Raw genomic sequence first — 21241 nt, 5'->3', positions numbered from 1 at the left:
CATCTTGAACTAAAACCACGACTAGTAAATCGGAACGGAGGGAGTATATTCTATTTGTGCAAGCCGCAATGATTCAGAGAAATCGACTGTTACACAGGCTGATTGCCTTTATTTGTGCTGTTTTCAGGGCAGTTGTTTTTAAAAGTTCATCATGACCTTGCAAAGGAGATATCTGAAAGCCCAGCCAGTGAGGCACAGCACGATCTATCTACTGCTGCTGTGTGTCTGTCATCAATATGTTTTCTGAATTCTTAGCAGCTTGTCTTCTCCAAAAACCTGAATGTGCTGCTGCCGTGCGCCTGCCGTGTGTTAGTACTACCACGGAAACTTATTACGCGCATGTAAAACACACACATCTGCTCTGGTTTCCCTCTCGGATGCAACGCAACTACTGGTTCATTGATTGGTCACGGTCTACGCGACTACGCAGAGGCTGATTGCATTTTTCGCCGTTTTCGGGAAAACTATTTCTATAGTTCATCATGACCTTGTAAAGGAAAAACCTGAAAGCCCAACCATTGGCAGGTATGATCAAACGCCATATATACTTAGAATCCATAGGACCAGAATCCAAGGATCCTTTTCCTCTTGCGGATATTTTGTCAACTCCAAGAACATGAATCCACTGATGCAGATATTTCCTTTTCTAAAAAAAAAAGGAGAGACCATTTCTTTTTAGTCTGCATATAAGATTTGGTCAAAGTCAAACTTTTGTTTAATTTTGACTAAGTTTGATTATCTATCTGTGCAACTAACTGAAGATGCAGAATTAAAAGCAAGTGTTGCAGAGGCGAGGCTGATTGATAGTTCATCACTGCTGTTTGATCTTTTGTTAACGGTTTTGCACGATCGCTGTCAGCCAAGAAGTGTTCATTGAATTCAACATGCCGCACCGCACACAGGAAAGAAATTCAGGCACGGCAGCAGAATTTCTACCCCGATTCAACAACACAAGAGCACGGTGGAAAAGCGGGATCAACATTCAGCATCTATGGATTTCTTCTTCTTCCGTCTCTGATTTTTTACAAACGGACGGACGGACGGTTTCGAGGGGATTGATCGGAACTCTCTCGCTCGCCCGGTCACTGCCTGCCTAGCCTAAACTCGCTCCACGGCGCGCGCCGAAGAAGGCCACGCAGAGCACGGCCAGCGCCGTCGCCGGGAGCTTCCCGCCGGCGAGGCCTGCCAGGATCACCGGGACGAACGCCGCCAGGGGGAACCTGCCCCCTCGCCTTTCCGTCTCCATCTTCATCTCCACCGACGACTCTGTGCTTGGTTCCGACGGCGTCTGCTCGGCGAAACAAGGGGCTAGAAACGTCTCGGTTCTAACTGGCTCGCCGTCGCTAGAGCCCGAGGCGTCCTTCGCCTTGGGCTTCTTCTGCAGCGTCTTGGAGATTATCTTCCTCAGCGATCTCCTCGCTTTCCTCTTCGGTGTGGCCGGATCTTCGCCGCCGGAGGTCCGAGGGGAGGGGGCCTCGCTGCTCCTGTCGGAATCGGAGCAGCAGGGCGCTTCTTCCACCTCCCGAATCGGCGAGACGGGGGCGCGAGGAGCGCCGGCGCCAGCGGGAGGCCGACTCGATCCAGAGCAGCGACAGCGAGGCGATGGTGAACGCCGCGACGGTCCCCTCGCTCCACACGGCGAGGAGCGCGAGCGCCACGGCCCCGCCGAGCGCGAGGAGCTCCGGGCGGGGCCGGAAAAAGGCGGCGCCTTTGGGCGCGTCCAGCCGCCGCCCCACGGGTGCCGAGGAGTCCTCCGCGACCACCGGCGATAGAGGCCCGGGCGGTGTCGGCAGAGAAGGAATCTCCCCTACCTCCGCCGCGTTCTCCGCCGGAGACGGAGGCAGCGCCAGGGCGATGGTGGGGCGGCGCGGCTTGCGGGGCTTCCTGAGGCGGCCATGGTTCTTGACGACGAGGTCGGCGAGGGAGGTGGGGAAGCCGGTCTGGACCGGGACGCGGGACGGCGAGCGGAGGGCGGCGAGCAGGCGGCCGAGGGAGGGGCGCTTGAGCGGGCTGGGCATCGCCGGCGGCGAGCATACAGGACAGAAGTGGAGTGTGAAGTGGGATGGTCTCTTTTTGGTTTCCCTTGGCTTTTATGGCCTCCTTTGTCTCCACTTTGGCTTTGGATTTCGTGAGCGAAGAAAACAAGAAAACCTCCGCTAGTGCAAACATTTCGTGAGTGAAGTAGGATTACAAAATTATGTTTGGGTTTTGTGTGCATTTGGTCTACAAAATTTGTAGTTGTTGACAAACAAAATTATGCCCAAAGTTGCCATTCAAAATTCTTGTTGGCTTGTGTTCAAAAAAGGAGTAGTCAATTTAGTTGAAACATTCTACTGCAAATTGAGCATTAGATTTTTGAACATGTCAAATCGAACTCCTGAGATGGCAAATTGTGCTGTCGCGAGGATGGCATTTTGATTTAGCATGACAAATGCTATGGACAACCCAATTTGCCATCATAAACGTTCAATTTGCCAAGCTTAAAAATCCGACGCCGTAGGTAAAACATACTAACATTGATACTAAAAAATTGGCGGCGGGATACCTTCTCCCTTTTCTTTTGTGATGCTATGCTATGTTTTGCAGCTATGAAATCGTGGTGACATACTTGTACGTTTTTCTATAGGCTGATTTTTGCAAGAAACCTCATGGAATAGTACGAATCAAGAGCAAGTCTAACAATTTTTGGGCGGAAAAATGTATTCGTGTTTATACCATAGTCATATGGCTGATTATGTCACATTCGCTTTAATTGATTGATGCGGAATAAGATTAACAGGGTACACTTAAGAAATATAAGGCTCCTTGCGACATTAATAGTACAAGATAAGATAAGATATCAAGCCTATAATAAATGCTGAAAAGATATGATGCATTGGTCCTCAGTTTTTTTTCTTCTGAAAAGGGGACATAGCATGAAAAATTTGCCACAAATATATAAGACAGGCTATCCCTTGCCTATGAATTTCAAGATTTGTGAATTCGTGGGTTCACTAAAGACCGTGCAGAGCGACTCACTTTTCACTGCATTTTTTTGCCTTAACTGGGCACACAATGCATCTACTTCACAATATAATACATGTGCAATCAAAGCACAAGCGTTATCCTGTATATTCTTATTTTATTTAGGTTAAAATCAAACAAAAATGCAATGTGAAATAGAAGCACATGTCTAAGGGAAACCAAGCGAATTGTTCACATCTCCCTCCACACGCGATTGTGGGAATAGTAAATTTGCAGCCCCCTCGCTGGAATCAACGTTGTTCTATCCCGTCTCCAGTGGTCCTATTGGACCTGGATGTGTAGCAGACCCCACCCCCCGCCAACGAGGTCGCCCTCGTCCTTGCTTTAGGTAGTTTTAGTTTCTTGGTCGGGACGACGAAATGGCGGCATCCCAAGGTTAGAATAATGTGCTCTCGTTTGATCCTCTTAGATCTAGTCGGTGTTGGTCTCCGATGGGTCTGCTTGAATCTGGTCGGCTTTGGTCTTCATTTGATCCATCTTGATTCAGGTAGCCCTTGTCTTCGTTGGTCTGTTTGGATGCATGGCCCTTTTGATTTATGCTTCTTATCGTTGACGACTATCGTTGTTTTCATGCGCTGGTCCTTTGGGCCTTAGGATGACGACTTATTACAAAATGGTTTGCACAGTTTTCGTGAGGGAAGGACGATGATGACAGTGTCCTTGGCTTGCCCTAATGCTTGTAGTCGTTGCTAGATTGTTCATGGACTTGATTATATATTTTTTTACTTAAGGAGATCTTTGTGTGTCGTCGATACATATTGTTAATAGATCAAAGGCTTTTTTCAGGGAAAAGAAATCATACACAAGTATCATGACTGCATGAGGCACAATGTTTTTGTTGGAAAATGAATAATATATTTTTAATGCAATTCTACATACCTAAATAGTTGATCTTCACTATCTCTAATTCTCACAATATGCAGTCTTCCACTTTACTAAGTGTGCCATGTAGGCATCCATTAACCCTATTATTCAGCCTCATGCAAAACGTTCTTGTCATGCAAAACTAGCTAACCTTTGCATGCATGCATGCACGCCCGCACGTAGATAGATGGACGCGCGACAAGCATATGCACGAAGCGGTCGAGCTTCGGGAGTGTGAACCGTCAAGTGGGATGGTCTCTTTTGGGAGGTTTTCTTTGGCTTTATGGGGAGCGTCTTCTTGTTTCCATGGCTTTGGAGTTCTTGAGCGAAGAAAACAAGGGAACCGCCGAGTCCAACAATATTACTCCATTCATATATACTAGGAACGGAGATTTTGTGTACTCCATTTAGTCTAGAAATATTTGCGGTTGTTACCAATCAAAATTATCTCGAAGTTGCAATTCTAAATATTGGTTGGCAATTACTCAAAGTCTCAAAACACAACAAATTTTACTGAAAATTTGGCAGTGTCGTACCTTGATCATTATGGATGTTAGAGTTGTGTCGAATATTATTATACAAGTTATGTTACAGTTGGACTTCAAGTCGTACGGTGTGCAGACAGGATATGGAGTCGTGTCCAAGTAGGACACTTGTATCCTAGGCCTCTCATATATATCGGGGGTAGATACACGATGTAACCCATGCCAACATAATAGCACGGGCACGCGGGGGAGACGGCGGCGTGTGCCGGCGCCCGGGCGGCCAGGGTGCGGTATTGTAGCGGTGTCATGGGGAGGAGCGCCCGTAGTCATGCCCCGGGGATATAGCCATGATGGTGAACTTCGTTAACAAATCTCGGTGTTGTGCTTGTGTGATTGCTTGGTCCTCGGTAGATCGACGGTGGTCTCGAATTTATTCTAACAATGGACACCAAAGTTTGCGATGCTATAATCTGCACCTATAAAACATGGTAACATATATAATTTTAGGTGTGGCTATTGTCTTGTTTTCATAACTTTACAAAGTTCTCTATATCTAAATAGCTAGTTCTCATTATCTTATTTTAAAGAACATGCAACTATTCCATCTCACCGCAGCTACTTTGGCCGGCGCGCCGGGAGGAGAAGAAGGGTCCCGCTGCCGCCGACTTGCACCGCAAGGAAAGGCGGTGGCAAAGGTGACTTTGACGTGTGAGTAGGGACATGTTCGGGTTGCAAGTGCGATCCTGGCCATCCAATCTCAATCCAATTGTGTAAAGGAATAATTAATCTGACCATGCCCAACTGAAATAAGTCTAACTTGTAATTAAACATACTCTCGCCATCATGTTCGGGTCTAATACTCGCAAACTCTCTCGGATTCCCCTGTGTTGAGGCAGAGTCAGATTTTTTGAATGTTACCAATTTTTGTGATGGTCAATCCAGATGGTGGGATGCGGCGACAGCAATATTCGCGGAGTGTGTGGATGTTGCTTCTTCTATCGGGAAGGTTGTCTTTATGCATTGTTATCGCTCGTGTAACAAAGCGGCTCATGTACTAGCTAATTTTAATTATTGTAATAAGATTTCTTCTATTTGGACAGTTGAACCTCCGGACTGCCTTATGTCCGTGATGGTAGATGATGTAATCCCTTCGTTTAATTAATAAAGCTAGCCATGATAGCCTTCCCTCAAAAAGGAAAAGTTAGTCTTTTTTTATCGATCGATATAACAGCAATAACAACAAAAGGCTGATAGCTAGTTGGTAATAACCCCAGGTAGAGGTAGGTATTAATCTTAATCCTCTTTTCGGGGGGAAAAGTAGATGGTAATCATCTCATGATCAAAGCTGGATGGTCCAGCAAAAGCAAAGAAATGAAAACAGCGTTTTTCCATGCGGTGTGTGATGAGTATGGTAGTGGAACACAAAAGAGGAGGGTGACAAGGCAATGACGTCCTGAATTACCGATATATTATTGGCTCCTGAGCTGCAAAGACGCTAATAACCTAGTGGTGTGCATGTATGATTGGCCTTTTTAGCTGGTTATTATCAATATCTGAACCACATATATACGTACGTACGTGTAGGCAGGAGCAGCACCAGGTCGATCCTTCCAGAACAGCTCGCTAGCTAATCCTTTGCATGCATGCACGCACGCACGTGGACACCGGTGCACCCACTGAACATGCAAAGGAGTGCATATTTGTCTCGTTGGTAACTTTCTTTCACAAATAAATTTCCGTATTTTTTGGATGTCTTTGGAATTCATTTTGAGACCTCCCGGAAACGTTGCATATGTAGATTCAAACTATTCGAAATCATATTTTTTACCTTTTCGAAATTGAATAGCCTCCATGGGCGTTTGGCGCAGGTTACATCCCGTCAACCCTGCCTTGTCGATGATCTTGCTTGCGTCACCGAACATGCAAAGCAAAGGAGTGCATACCTGTCTCTTTCGTAACTTTCGTTCACAAACAAAATCCCGTATTTTTCAGATGTCTCCAGAATTCATTCTGAGACCCTGATTTTTTCATATACATAGATACGGACTGTCCGAGATCATGTTATACCTTTTTTAAATGGACGAAACTTTGTCGATGTTTGGTATGCGTTACATCCCGTCAATCCTGCCTTGTCTTTTATTTTTTGCGGGTGGTCAACCCTGCCGTGCCTTGTCGATGATCTTGCTGGCGTACGTGTTCTGCGTGATGGTCACGCCGGCTTCATCATGACGCACTTGGATGCCCAGGTAGTAGGGCATCAACCCAAGATCACTCATCCGAAACGTGGCCTTGATTGCCGTCTTGAACTTGTCGATTTCACCAGCGTCGGCTCTAGTGATCATCCACATATGTCCCCAGAAGGTAGGAGCTCGTGGCCTGACCCACATATATGTAAACAACGTTCTCGGAGTTGCAGCGCATGAAGCCCACGGCGCTTGATACAGCCCGTACAAGGCCTTGCATAGACACATCACCTTGTGCTCGTTGTCGATCGCTAGGGTTTCAAGTTATCGCGCCGTCTCCCGTCTCCCGTCCTTGCTAGCTCTTGCTTCAACCCCGCACCCCAACTCTTCCCATCCATGGCGGCCGGCTGCTGCGTCCTCGTCGATTCCGGCGCCTACATCGACACCAACGACAGCACCAACGCTAGCACGGCCCGAACTGTGACCGGCACAGGCAATCAGATCATGGTTTCCTTATGGCCTGCTTCCCCGCCGATACCCTCCCGTCTCTCCGTGCACGGTCTCCTCTTGCATCCCGGCCAAGTCTTCTTCCAGGAACCCAAGATCCTTTGCGTGGCGGACGGCTTGTTCGTCCTTCGCACCGCCATCGGCCGCAGCTCCCCACCCTTCAACATCACGCAGAGGATGAGCGACTACTTCGTCTACCAGCCAGCCAGCTCCACAGAGGGAGGACCGTCGCTCAGGCTCCTCGCTCACCCTCACCCTCACTTGTTCGGAGATGACGAGGTTGGCGTCCTCCCCCGCGGCGGCGGCCACCACTTCACCATCGCCGCGCTGTCTCAAACCTCGTATTACAAGTTCGTGCTCTACCTGTTCAAGTCCGAGGACTGGTGTTGGACCTCCAAGAAGGTGCTGGTGGACTCGCCACGGTTACCTTTCCCCATGCCGCTGCCCCCTGACCATGTCCATGGCCACTTTCAGCATCTTACCAACTCTGTCATCACCATCGGGGGGAGCAGGGGAACCATTGGCTGGGTTGATCTCTGGCATGGAATACTGCTCTACGACGTGCTCCGTGACCGCAATGATGACGACGACAAAATCCGCCTTGTGCCGCTGCCGGTGAGGCCGGGAAGCCATTGCGGCAAGGCGCTTGATTGCTGTCCAAAGCCTTACCGAAGCATCGCTGTCGTGGGGGATTGCCTCAAGCTTGTCGAGCTGGAACCCTTCGGTGATCGTCTTCCTGGTAAGGACCCTGAAACCGGGGGCCCCAAGCTCAGAATTGATGAATGGACACTCACCACCTACAGTACCAAATGCAATATCACCGGCAATCCCCCCGAGGATTGGAAAATCGACTTCACTGTCAATGCATCTGCCATCCGAATCGACACGACAATGCGGTCTGCATTGGTTCGCTGTGGAATGCTGCGCAACAGTGATGAGGCTGCAGAGAGAAAATTGCAATATCTGTGGACATGTCAGCCTGTTATCAGCCTAAATGATGATGAAGGTACTGTTGTTTACCTCATCACCAGGGTCAAATTCCGGCACCCTAAGGCATGGCTTCTTGCTCTTGACATGGCCAACAACCAAGTACTAGCAATGGCTATGATTGAAACTGAAAGAAGCACCGCCTTGTCGCTCAACTATGTTCCCTGTAGGATCTCATCTCCAGCTACCTGAACCTGAATGGGACGACTATGCCGCCAGGTAATTATATTGTATTATAGCGGCAAATGCCATGTCCTGTGATTACTTACTTGTACGTACAAGCTGCAACCGTTAAGATCAAAAATTTCTTGCCAAATCTGCAAGACATGCAATTGTTGGCCAATGTGACATATTTCTAATTTGATCTATTTCTTATTTGTCTTATCATCTGGTTTGCATGTAATTCGTCTGGTTTGTTTTAAAGAGTGGTTGAAATGCATGTGGCTAGTGTTGGATGGCCGACTCCGCGTCAGTGTTCACAGACTGATCCCCCCTGTCCGCGGAAGGATGCGGGAGCGAATTTGGGGGTCAGCATTGGAGATGCCCTTATTATCCAGTTCTATCGCCCTATGTGTGCATTTTCTGAATTTGATGATGTCATAACAAAACCTACAAAATACAATTCCTTGTATCAAAGTGTAAGCAAATATAGTCCACAAAATAGAGTATCAGATTGATGTTATCCTTGACTGTTCAATTACAAATTAACATTTATAAATTCGTTTGCCTTTCAACATGATTAATGTTTCTGGTTATTTTATTGGATAAAAAAGAATATGCAAATTATGATGATACTCACCAGTATAACTATGAAAAAATTAGTTTATGTGCTTTCCTGCTAATAGCAAGAGGAAGATATGTGGGTTGAGGTGTGGCGGCGGCGGTAGTAACAGATCTGCAGATGTGCGCATGCTGGGTCATTACCCCGTGGAGGATATCCAAGGTGCGTGTGGCATGTGATGTGGTGTGACGTTTTCACCGGCGATCAGGTCGACCATCCGACGCCCAGCATCAGCGCATGAAGAGTCTAACCTGCAGTCTAAGAAAAAAAGTATTGTTTGCTTAATATATATTGACATTTTTTGTACTTCTGTCTACGGAATCACTAATTAAGGGTTGAGACCCGCTTCGGTACACCCGCAACCTGGCAATGCGGATCCGGGTTATTTTTTTTCAATACTTCTACAAAACAATGTGAACAAAATTTCTTGAGAATGCCAACAATGTTTCAAAATCGTAAGAAACGAATATTTTTTCTTAAATGTGAACGATTTTTTAAAAAGTGAATTTAAAATACACATTGAACATTTCCTTAGTATATGGTGATAAAAAACTGAACTTTCTAGAAAATATATGCTAATTTTTTTTAAATGCACGCTGAATAAAATTTGTACAGACGATGAACACTTTTTATACACAGTGAACATTTCCCCAATGTACGGTAAACTATTTTTAAAATGAATATTTTTTTCGAAAATGAACAAATTGGACTTTAGAATTCTGAACTTTTTCTGAAACAAGAATACATTTGGAAAACATGAACAATTTTCGAATATGTGAAGAAAAAAATGGAATTTCAATATTTTTTTGTTTTTTTAATTTATGGAAAACAAATAGGAAAAAAACAAAATAAGGTAAGAAGAAAAGAAAAGAAAAGGAAGAAATAATCAGAAAAAAAACAAAAAAAAACATGAAGAAAAACGGAAAAAAGCACAAAGGTTCCCAAAACCGGTTGCTCGTTCAAAGTGGGCCGACTCGTATCGTGCCGATTGCTCGATTCGCTTGAATGGAACCGCGCGGTTTGACACCCACGGGCGGTAAATAGGGTTTGCCGTTCAGGAAGTACAATCATATAGATGGCGCGACACACAGGACGCCGCCCGACTGGGCCCGCCCATTATTGCACGTGAAAACAGGGAAAATATTTCAAAAATGAAATGACAGTGCGAGGGATCGAACCCTGTAACTCTCAGTACCGACCGCTTGTCGCTAGGTATACTGAGCTGATATGATTCAATGTCTAACTATAAAAACGCAACCTACTAGAACTATCATGTAGTGACTAGCTTACTGTAGCAAAACAAACTTTTTCCACTATTTCTTTCTCTTTTTTGCTGATAGTTTTTTGTTTCATTTTCATTTTCTATTTTCTTTTTTAGAAAATGCTCTTCTTTTACAAACTTGTCCAAAAATTTTAAAAAGTTTGTTTTTCAAATTTTGTTCATAAATTAAAATATTCGCATTCTACAAATTTTTACGAACATTGAAATGACCGCAATTGTAAAAAAAATGTCCAAACATTGAAATACAAATATTAATAAAATATAAGGCTTCATCTCATAGCATGTTGTTTTTCGACATCCTTGAAATGACCCCAATTTTTTACATGGCTTGTATGAGCAAGTTAAGGCACCATACCAAGTTGTTTTGGTCTTCGACCAATTTTGTATTTTCTTGAGTTTTCCCGGTCAAAAATGGTCGATATATGGCCAGACGTGTCGCAACTTGCATATGGTGTAGGAAATCATTCAAACCTGGCGTGGATGACTACCATGGGCACGCCTACCTCCATGCTTACCAAAGTTGGGGCCAGTCCTCAGATTTCCAAAAAATATCATGTTCAACGGAGATTGTTCGGGTAGGCCAGAAAAGTTTTGGTTTTAATTTTGCTAAACAAATTTAAAAAATAATAGTATAAACCAAAATTTTGATTTCTACCGAATGCCCACCTTTATTTTTTAGTATTCCAAACTATTTTAAGAATATATTTTTTAATTTTGAACAAAATATGTCAAGCTACTCCTTGTGCAGCGGGAGCTCCTAGGCAGCACAGGCATGCCACTTTTCATAGGTCGACCAAGCTACACGAGCAATCAGTTGTCGCTCGTCAAGACCATACGCCTGATCGCTTCTTTCTGGTTCAACCAAAAAACCTTCTTCATGGTTGACCTGGACGACAAGTTGAGCGAAGGCATCTTTGAACTTTGACCATTGAATTAAAAAGGATCATCTTTTTGGAGAAGTTCATATATTTCTAAAAATATTCGCGGATTTGCAAAATGTTCACAAGATGAAAACCACCATGAATTGAGAAAAATTTCATGGATTTTGGAGAAAAAAACTTTAAGGATTTGAAAAGGTTCATTGATTTTGAAAAGAGTCCATCAATTTTGAAATACAAAGTTCATCTACTTTGAAAATGCATTAATTTTGAAAAACTTCATCAATTTTGAGAAAAAGGTTCATCGATTTTGAAAAAAAATCATCCATTTCGAAATAACGTCCATCAATATTTTTTTTATAAATTTGATAAAAAGTTCTCGATTTTGGAAAAACTTCACCAAGTTTGAAAAAATGTTCGCAAATTTTAATAAAAGTTCATTCATTCCGAAAAAATGAAATCAAAAACAGTTTGCACATTGCAAGAGAAAAAGGAAAATGAACAAAAAAAGAAAGGAAAAAAATTTAAAATGGAAAAGGAAAATAAATCGGCAACAAAACCGCTTGAAAACACGTGAAAAAGAGCAAGAAAAAGGAAAGATGGAAAGAAGAAAATAGGAAGAAGATGTCCACGAGATTAACATACTCCCTCCGATTCATATATATATAGGCCCTCCTAACATACAATGTAATTGTGGCTCCTCGTGCCCATGCGTTGTTCTTACAAATCAATTATTATTATTATTATAGCACATATGCATGTGGGTTGCAACGAGAGAGATAATTGACGTGTCCACTGAAATATTCGTCACCATGGCCCAACACCATCTGAATTGTGCCCGACCATGGCAGAGAGGCGCACATTGAGGCCTAGCAGAAATTCATATCAGTAGTACATTAAGAAGCATGCATACAATACTTTTAGCACGGTTTCTTATGACTAATCTAATATTAAAGAGCCTAATTTAAAAAAAAATCATACCTAGGCATTATTTTGCACTCCTATATGTTCATTGAGACTTGTCATCCATACTCCCTCCAATTCATAATTATGGTTATGCCCTAAACACATTTTTAGAGTGGCTCATAGGAACGTCCATGCAAGGCACCTGCGCTAAGCCACGACATGACCGAGACAGCCAGGAGGCTCTTTCCACCCATGAGGCGCCCATGAAGGAGGTACACTAGCATCCTTTATGGGAGTAATGTTTGTGTAACTATACACTAGAAACCACCATTAAGATATTTGTGAAATCATACGATAAAGAGATATATACCATGATATTTGAGAATATAAAATATCATGAACACAGTCACCAAAAAAATTACATTGCAAAATTTATACAATTATCACAAGCTAATGCATGGATGACTTTGTTACAACATAGATTTTTAAATTTTGAGTTATCCAAATAATAAAGTCATAGACAATATAATTCTATATCAAATAACTGTATAATTAACATTTAGCAGCATCGTTGTGTAGTTATCTGTGCTTAGAAAGTAATAGAAAAATACATTTCTTAAGGTTGTGGTATCATAGAATATAGGTTTTAAATAAGTATAAAGGTTTCGTATAAATTGTATTTAGTATGTAGACATATTTTTATAGTGAATTAGTTTGAGATGTGCTCTTTGTTCAATAGAGAACAAATAGAAACAGCTTATTATGATGGTTTGTAATGGACAAAAACAAAACCGGAGGGCTCGAAATCGAGAGGAAAGTTGAGAAAATTTACATTTTTGGGTCCCGACGATCATGAAGATATCGCTCGATAGCATGTTCTGCTTCCTGTAGGTTATGAAATGGCCCACCAACATGAGGATAAGCATAGTAGTATCCCGCATTGTCGATCCTCATGTAGAAGTCAATACCCCACTCATATTGTTTCCGGCACAGGAAAGGTAGCCTTAGAGATGGGATAAGGTGGCCTCTGAGGGTACTGGCAATGTCACCAGTCAGGCTGGGAAGGGCAGGCCCATAGTGGTGTCTGCTGCTGAGGGCACCAAAATGGTTGGTGTGATGCATGGCATCATTTTTCATACATCCGCAAGTCACACTTCTTTTGATACGATCAAAGCAACATGTGTCACGACTTCGTATATACTCCATTCCTGCTTCTAATTTTGTAAACAAAGACAAGATGTGGCAAATCGTCCACCCCATTCAATACTTTTGGCAGATAATAAGTATATTAAGAGCACTTGGCACCATGTTCAGGCTACCAAAATGGAATCCGTCACTCCGTCTTGATGAAAGACATTTGTCGCTCAAAGAGTATATAGTATTCAAATGCATGTTAGTTACAACAGTCTCGAATTTAACCAGATTCTACAATAAAATCCATGACTTATGAAGAAGACAACCCCGAGAGATCTGGAGGTGCAAAGCATTGCATAGCACCACGGCCAACCCCAAAGTATTGCGCACGCGGGGCCGGGGGTGCACTGTGTTGTGTAGCTCCACTACCTGGGAATCCTGGTGGTACACGGTCTCGGTCCGAGTATCCCAGTGGTCCAATGTATACCTTAACAAGGCTGTCCCAGAACTTAGACGGTCTTGGTGGTCCTTCCATCATCTCTGGATTGTCAAGGCACTGAAAAACAGACACGCACAAGCAAGGAGTAATCAACCAAGTAACCCACATACATAACCACGCAACTAACTAAAAGCTAGTACGTACTAGTATCACACAAGATATGCCATTTTTACCTGCAAAGTACTTCTCAACCTGGCCTCCTCAGCTTCGTACTACAAAAGATATGTCATTAGCAACGGATGAAGCAACATAATGCTCAAGGTTGGCTTGCTAGGAAATATAAATCGTCATGATATACGTACGCTTTCCTCTTCATAGCTTCCTGGCATTACCCTAGGTCCACTGAATGGCTGGTAAGTGTTCATCGCATGGCCACCAGCATAACCAACATCACTGGGATGCATCATATCAACACTTCCATTGTTTATACAACCAAAGCAGTTACCTATAACAAACACAACAAAGAGGTGAAATTTGTCAGGAACTGCCAAGTAACCTACCAGGGACAAGACGCGTGATAATATAATTTAATATAATAAAAAAATGTGCCCAAATGGTCATTTTGATAGTTCGCAATTGGAGATATAACAAATGCAAACCTCACGGTTCTAGACAAGATGAACAAGGAGTATATATATACCAAGAACAACATATAAGATAATACTGCAAACAACATGTATACTAGAATCCATACTAGAATCTGAAAACATATTTACATAAGTATCTAACACACAAGTCAAAGTTAGCAACGCACACAAACGTATTTCAACCGCAAATAAGTTGGGATAAAAGTAAATTACCATTATCAGTAGGTTTAAGCCTGCATAAACAGCTGACTGGCAACTCCAAAGAGTTTTCTTGCATAAATATGACTTCAGCGAAGAAGAACTCACAATAAGGTGTTGATTTAGTCTTTGCAGTGAAATTAACGTGATGGAACCACATACGGAGATCACCCTCACAAAAAGGTTGGTAGCACGCTACATCGTTCACTTCATATGCAAGATCCTAACATAATAAGCATGGATTTAATTAGCCATTAGTTGTTATGAATAAATAAATGAATAATGGGAAAATTTACGATACAACGCAAGCACCGCTGCTTTAGGTGTGGCAGCTCGCACGGACCCACAACATCTATCCTGTGACTGGGAGAGCAGCAAAACAGTTTTTTACTTGTTCATGCACAACTGGCTAACAGGTGCAAATAAGGACTGGAGTGCAGTAATCGCTACAATGTCCTGCAAAAATGTGGTAGACAGTGATTTGCATGGCAACAATGCAGCTACGATACACTACAATCATGTGCCATTGACTTTTTCTCAACAGCCACGAGTCCTGTTAAGCAGCTTGTAATTTAGGATTGCTAAGGTCAAACTTGCCAACAAATAATTGGGAGAGACAACAAGTACCAAAACAATGGCAATTTAGCTTTAATTTTTTTTGCAACCAAGTATCTATAATCTGGAAACTGGACATGTTTAACCTTTTTGGCAACTAAGTAACTTCTGTTTTTCTGGCAACTAAGTGTGTTTCAAACCTAGTAACTCAACATATTTTAAACCTTGCAGGTAAGTGCATGTAGTCCGGCAAGCAGTTACATTTGTGCGACGCCGCTACCTAGCCAATCCCATGAATAATAGGACAGAAAATGAGAACCGGAGGGAGGAACAGAGAGCAAACCCCCAGCAGATTGTTGTCCTCATTATACTTGTCCATCAAAGCATTAACCAACTGGCGCTCGCTATAACGGATTTCATCAACCGGTTCCGATCTCAAACGTCTCCTCCTTGTGCCATCAGGAAAGTAAAGGGAGTTTCGTATAGCGATGTCCACTCGAGACATATTATCCATTGAGAACCTAGTTTACATCAAACAAATTATATATGATTAGTATATGCTACTTTCATAGAAGCTTCGACAATACAATGTAACACCAAGAACTCTAGTGTCATGAGCACAACATATGCTTATAGTGAATTAGTTTGAGATGTGCTAGGGAACAAAAAGAAACAACTTATGATATTTTGCATGGACAAAAACAAATCCGAGCGCTTACATTTTTGTATCCCGACGATCATGAAGATAGCACTCGATAGCATGTTCTGCTTCCTGTAGGTTCTGAAATGGTCCACCAACATGAGGATAAGCATGATAGTATCCCGCATTATCGATCCTGATGTAGAAATCAATACCCCACTCATATTGTTTCCGGCACAGGAAAGGTGGCCCTAGAGATGGGATAAGACGGCGCCCTGGTGGCCTCTGAGGGTACTGCGAATGTCGAAAGGCAGTCCGGGAAGGGCAAGGCACATGTTCCGTCTTCACATACCTGAAAAAAGACAGATTTTCATATATTCTTTTAGTGTTAGAAAATTTGTAACTAAATCAGTGCTACGGACTGAAACATTACACTCTGTCTACAGTAGGTTTATGATTATAAACCCAAAGCAGGAAACTCAGTCCTACGAAAAGCAAAAATCCGGACTACACTATACAGATTGTCCAGTTCATTCCGGTGCCCAACCCATGGACATGACTAACCTGAAGCAGTTAGGATATTAGATAAGAAAAAATAAACTTCTACAACAGGCACTTTTCTCCGAAATAGGGTTTCCCCCCGCTTTATATTATCAAGCAACTTCCACCGATCACAGTACATTTGCTGGGGTGAACAACACATCTAGCCCAAAAGGAGAAAGAAAGAAGAAATAAATGCCAACAACGGCAGCTCGACAAAGCATGGCTGACCTGCTACCGCTGCGCCCTCCGGATATGACCCACCACACTCCAAGGCTCCGAACCACCGCGTGCCAAGCAGCACCTTCAAGAAGGTATGCGACATCGACGAAGCTACTGCCCGGACATGTCCTAGGGTTTTCCCCGACACGCAGAGGGCAGTGGGGGATGGGTAACACTGACGCCCTTCAGGAAGGAAAGGCGGCACCCGCATGCGTCACCGCGTCGAAGCCAGATGAACCGGCAGGGATTTCTCCCGCATCCCAACCATCACTACCCGCCCAGTCCAGAGCCAACCAGCCAGCTTGCCCCCCCGCCAGAATGCGCCGCCACGGTCTTGAAGTCTTCCATGCCGCCTCACTGGGATCGCCAAAACGAGGCCTAGAGGACGGAGAGAGGAGCGCCAGGAATCGGGAACGGCAGCACCGAAGCCGCACGGGAGGGAACCACCTCCACCGCCGTTGTGCGAGAGGCCCGCGCCTCCAGCGCCGTCGCGGTAGCCGATCGGACGCGGTAGCAGCAGCACACCAGGCCTCCCGGGCCCGGCCGGGCCCAGAACGGGCCCGCAAAGCAGCTGCCACCACGCTGCAGCAAGCCGGCGATGGTACTGCCGCCTCCCAGCCTTCCTACGCCCACCGCCACCTCCAGGGGGCTACAACACCGATGAGGAAGCCGCCGGCCCGTCTCGGCCCAAATGGGGCCCAGATCTGGGCCGAGCGGGCGCCGCCACCCCGCGCCGCTGCGTAACTCCGCCGCCAACGGCCGCGCCGCCCCGCAGCAGACCCCCCGCGCCTGCACTAGGTAGCCCGGCCGCCGCGCCAAACCGTCGCCGCCTGAAGACACCACCCAGCGCCGCTCCGCCCCGTGCAGGAGCCGCATCTGGAGGGGAATTGCGTCGGGCCGCCGCCGCCGGGGCCGCCCCGGGCCGAGTCTGGCAACGCCCGCCGGCGACGGTAGAGGGAGAGGAGGAGAGAAGGGGGGCTGGTGGAGGGAGCCGCCGACGGCGCGGCCGGTCGCCAGTGGGGGACGAGCCGGTCGCGAGAGCAAAAGGGGGGCAAGTTGTGTCCTTTGGTCAATCTGTTAACAGGCACTTTTTTCACTTTTATTTTTATTGTGATGAGGATGTCTGCGTGTCCCAGCTGCCTGGTGTATAAGAAGATCAACAATTATGGCAACGAAAGTGCAAAGAGGAGGGAGTTGGCTTGTGCGGCTCTAACTGCATGGCATATTGAATGAGAGAAAAAAGATGATTTTAAGAAATCAAAGTGTTACAGCTGCTACTGTTTGGCAATTAGTGAGTAGAGATTTTTGCTTCCTGATGATGGAGGCTTTTCATGAGTAGTCTAAAATCTTTTTTTGTACAGCCGACGTGTTGATAACACTGTGGGATTTTTCCTTTTTCATCTGCTCTGTTTGCGCCCTCTGCAACTTTTTCTTCCAATATTAATGAAACAGCAGAACACCTGCTACCTATATACAGTAAAAACAAAACACAGGCCGATTTCGAGGAAGAAGAACCAACAGATCAAGTTCCAGCAGGCAGATCATATTTGCTCCTAGCAAGCAAGCAAGCAAGCAAGCTACTTTATGTTAATGTGGCTGATCTACAGCCAGATCAGATCATATATCCTTAACCCAAAGGAAAGGATGGATGCAGCTGGAGCATCATCGATCGATACACAAACCAACTGGATTTCCACCATGCCCCCATCTATCTATCTATCTATCTATCTATCTAGCTAGCTAGCTATCCATCAGTAGAAGAAACAACGAAGGAAGCGGCCGCGGTGTACATACCCTGGAGGCGGCGGCGGCGGCGGCGGCGGCGGCTGGTGGGGGGAGAATTCCGCGACGCTCGCGCACGGGACGAAGTCGCCTATCGTGGTCCCATCCCCGGGAACATAGACGTAAGGGATGTTGCCGATGGATGGTGGGTAGTTGGGTAGGGGGCGGCAACTCGGGAAACTAGGGCTGCCGATGACCGGCGGATCCATGGGTGGGCGGTACGGCAACGGCGACGAGGGTTTGGTGTGCGTGCGAGAGGAGGACGGGGGGCTTGCGCGTGTTTTCTTTTCTTTTTTCTTTTCTTGCGTGGAGCAAACTCTATGTGCTTCGTGTTGGGACTTTTACCGTTGGATGCGTCCCCTCGCCGCATCTTGACCGTTGGCTATGGCTGCTCCTATCTTATTTTGCTTCGTTTTCCATGATCCTTTCTTAAAGCGGAGGCACCGAATAAGTTTTTTTACCGGAGCGGGGATGTACCGGTGCTCAATCCACCATCCCTCGGTGCTTCTAGATCCGTGCAGGTGGACCCTACTAGTTTTTTTTATTTCCACCTCAGATTCCAGGATACAAGCTGTATACAACTGCACATACGTGATGGACCCCACGAAAGAGAGGATATCAACCCCACGCCGCTGTCTCCTTCCCACATCGATCTCCTTTCTCCCCACCCCATCTCTCGTCAGTTCGTTCCATGGGGCTCGGTGGTTAATCCCGGCTATGGCCGCCGCGAGATCCGCCTTCTCCAGCAACATCCGACACCGGATTCGGGTTCCACTACCGGCACCTACCACGGGGGGCACATAGAAGGCCCGCGGCGGCGCGGCGGTACCATGAGGCCGACGAGGAGCGGGGGGCGGATCCACTGGCCGTCGGGGGGTGGCTGATCCGGCGAGGTTCCTCGATCCCGCCAACCAGAAGCCCGTCCACCGGCATCCTGGCTGCCCCGGCAGCCGTGGGCGCCGTTGGTGTCTCCGTTCAGCACGGGCACCATGACGGGTCATCACGCAAGGTTGTCGCCGGATCTGGCGACACCAAGCCTGACTACCACCGGATCTGGTGAGTAATGACCATCTCCCCTAAGCTCTTTCCATATGTATTTCACGATTTCCGATTTATTTAGCATGATTTGAACACTCTATGTTTCTTTACCACCAGATCGCCGGCCTCCTCTGTTACTTCAATTTCAGGATTTTTGAATGTTTGTGACAGAGAGCATGTGTTGTAGTTTTTTGAAAGAGACCAAAATCTATGAAATTACTTCCCTGTAATATATTTGAATGCGGTGTTGCTAGTTGTGAAACAAAGTAATGTGAAATGGTTTGTGGCACAATGTGAAATTTATATTTCAATCTGGTCAAACTGGATTACTTCAGTATGTCGAAGTGAGATTTGAATGATTTTCAGTGAGATTTGGAATGATTTTCAGTGAGATTGGAATGATTTTCAGTGAGATATGAATTGAAATAGCTATGTGTAGTTGTGATGTGAAAAAAATGTGAAACTGGGATTTCAATGTGTTGTTGCAAGTTGCAAAACTAATTTCTGTGAAAATATATGGAATTAGATCCCTGAAATATATGAAACAACTATTTCTCTTATCTGTCATTTCTTATTTCAGTGATATATGTATTGAGAAATTACTTCCCTGGAATATATTTCAATGTGGTGTTGCAAGTTGTGAAACTAATTTCTGCGAAAATATATGAAATTACTTCTCTGAAATATATGAAACTGTTGTTTCTCTTATCTGGCATTTGTTATTTAAGTGAGATGTGTATTGGGGAATATGAAATTACTTCCCTGAAATATATTCAATGTGTTGTTGCAAGTTGCAAAACTAATTTCTGTGAAAATATAGGGAATTAGATCTCTGAAAAATATGAAACAGCTATTTCTCTTATCTGTCATTTGTTATTTCAGTGATATATGTATTGAGAAATTACTTCCCTGGAATATATTTCAATGCGGTGTTGCAAGTTGTGAAACTAATTTCTGCGAAAATATATGAAATTACTTCTCTGAATTATATGAAATTGTTGTTTCTCTTATCTGGCATTTGTTATTTAAGTGAGATGTGTATTGGGAAATATGAAATTACTTCCCTGAAATATATTTCAATGTGTTGTTACAAGTTGTCAAACTAATTTCTGTGAAAATATATGAAATTACTTTTCTGAAATATATGAAACTGCTATTTGTCACATCTGTAACTTGTTATACCAGTGAGATATGTATTGAAATATGTGAAATTACTTTCCTGAAAAATATGTAATTACTTTCCTGAAATATATTTCAACGTGGTGTTACGAGTTGTTAAACTAATTTAAGTGTAATGGTTTCTGCAAGATATGTGAAATTTATATTTCAATGTGGTGGAACCAGATCATTTTAGCTTGTGGAAGTGTTATATATTTATGAAAATGATTGCAATGCTTTTTGAAAGAGTTGAAATGCTATTTCAGTTAGATACTAATTGAAATAGCTATTTGTAGATGAGCCGTGGACAAAAAATGTGAAGCTGACATTTCAATGTGTTGTTGCATTTTTTTTGAAAGAGTTTTATTTGAAATGAATTTAATAAGTTTTCAAATTCTCATATATGTTTTAACAGATTTCATATCATTTTAAAGTGAGAAAGGTTTATCCTTTGAAAACTGTACGTGTGTGTGTGAAGTGAGGCTGGCTTCAGCGTACGTGTAAAGCGAGGGCCGTGGCTGAAATCACGTGGGTAGGCCTAACTGGTCAAATCATGTGGGTGGGGTACAGTTGGTGAAATACAGGAGGTTAAATGAAGATATGTGGGGAATACAGAGATACAACTTGTAACCACTTTTGAGGTGGCAGGATTTTATTGGTTGCAGTACATCCCGGGAACGCTAAAAAGAGGTTTACGCCGGAGGCACCTGCTAGAAGTATTAATAAATTTACAAAAAACAAATAATTGCAATAAGCATGATGATATAATATATAGAAAGCAAAATATCAATCAATATGATGAACACCGTCGCTTTATCCTTAGTGGCGACAAATACAATATGTGTTTTGACCGTTATTGTCATTGGGTTAGGACATCTTCATTGCCGACCCGCAACCCTGCATGCGTCCGAATCATGGAAGCCATCGAACACATACCTGTATCGGTCCGCGGCACGGTTCGGACGCATTTTTTCGGCAAACAGGAGAAAAC

The 21241-nt window shown here is 44.3% G+C and overlaps 1 protein-coding gene and 1 pseudogene across 2 annotated transcripts; both read right to left on the bottom strand.

The window, feature by feature from the left end:
* Positions 1 to 865: 865 nt before the first annotated feature.
* On the bottom strand, positions 866 to 2045 carry LOC123115464 (uncharacterized; annotated as a pseudogene).
* A 10345-nt stretch (positions 2046 to 12390) lies between these two features.
* LOC123115463 (uncharacterized) lies at positions 12391 to 18334 on the bottom strand. 2 transcript variants are annotated; one of them, XM_044536616.1, is made up of 7 exons: positions 18067 to 18334; positions 15590 to 15862; positions 15214 to 15391; positions 14331 to 14538; positions 13833 to 13975; positions 13704 to 13742; positions 12391 to 13587 (listed from the first exon to the last, which is right to left on the bottom strand). In XM_044536616.1, the coding sequence occupies exons 1-7, from the start codon at positions 18261 to 18263 to the stop codon at positions 13342 to 13344; spliced, it is 1284 nt and encodes a 427-aa protein (XP_044392551.1). In that variant the 5' UTR covers positions 18264 to 18334; the 3' UTR covers positions 12391 to 13341. The 2 variants fall into 2 exon arrangements, with proteins under 2 accessions (XP_044392551.1, XP_044392552.1); XM_044536617.1 differs by having other exon boundaries at positions 13429 to 13587; positions 13675 to 13742.
* Between the last annotated feature and the right edge of the window lie 2907 nt (positions 18335 to 21241).

Source organism: Triticum aestivum, chromosome 5B, assembly GCF_018294505.1.
Source record: "Triticum aestivum cultivar Chinese Spring chromosome 5B, IWGSC CS RefSeq v2.1, whole genome shotgun sequence".
In the NCBI taxonomy this organism is placed as follows: Eukaryota; Viridiplantae; Streptophyta; class Magnoliopsida; order Poales; family Poaceae; genus Triticum; species Triticum aestivum.
Note: the sequence above shows the minus strand (reverse complement) of the source record. Positions and strands in the feature narration are given on the sequence as shown.

Coding starts and splice junctions, on each gene's coding strand:
- LOC123115463 (XM_044536616.1), bottom strand. CDS start 18,263: ATGGATCCGCCGGTCATCGGCAGCCCTAGTTTCCCGAGTTGCCGCCCC. Junction 15,863..18,066: donor CCGCCGCCGCCGCCTCCAGG/GTATGTACACCG, acceptor GTCTTTTTTCAG/GTATGTGAAGACGGAACATG. Junction 13,976..14,330: donor GCTTAAACCTACTGATAATG/GTAATTTACTTT, acceptor TGTTTGTTATAG/GTAACTGCTTTGGTTGTATA.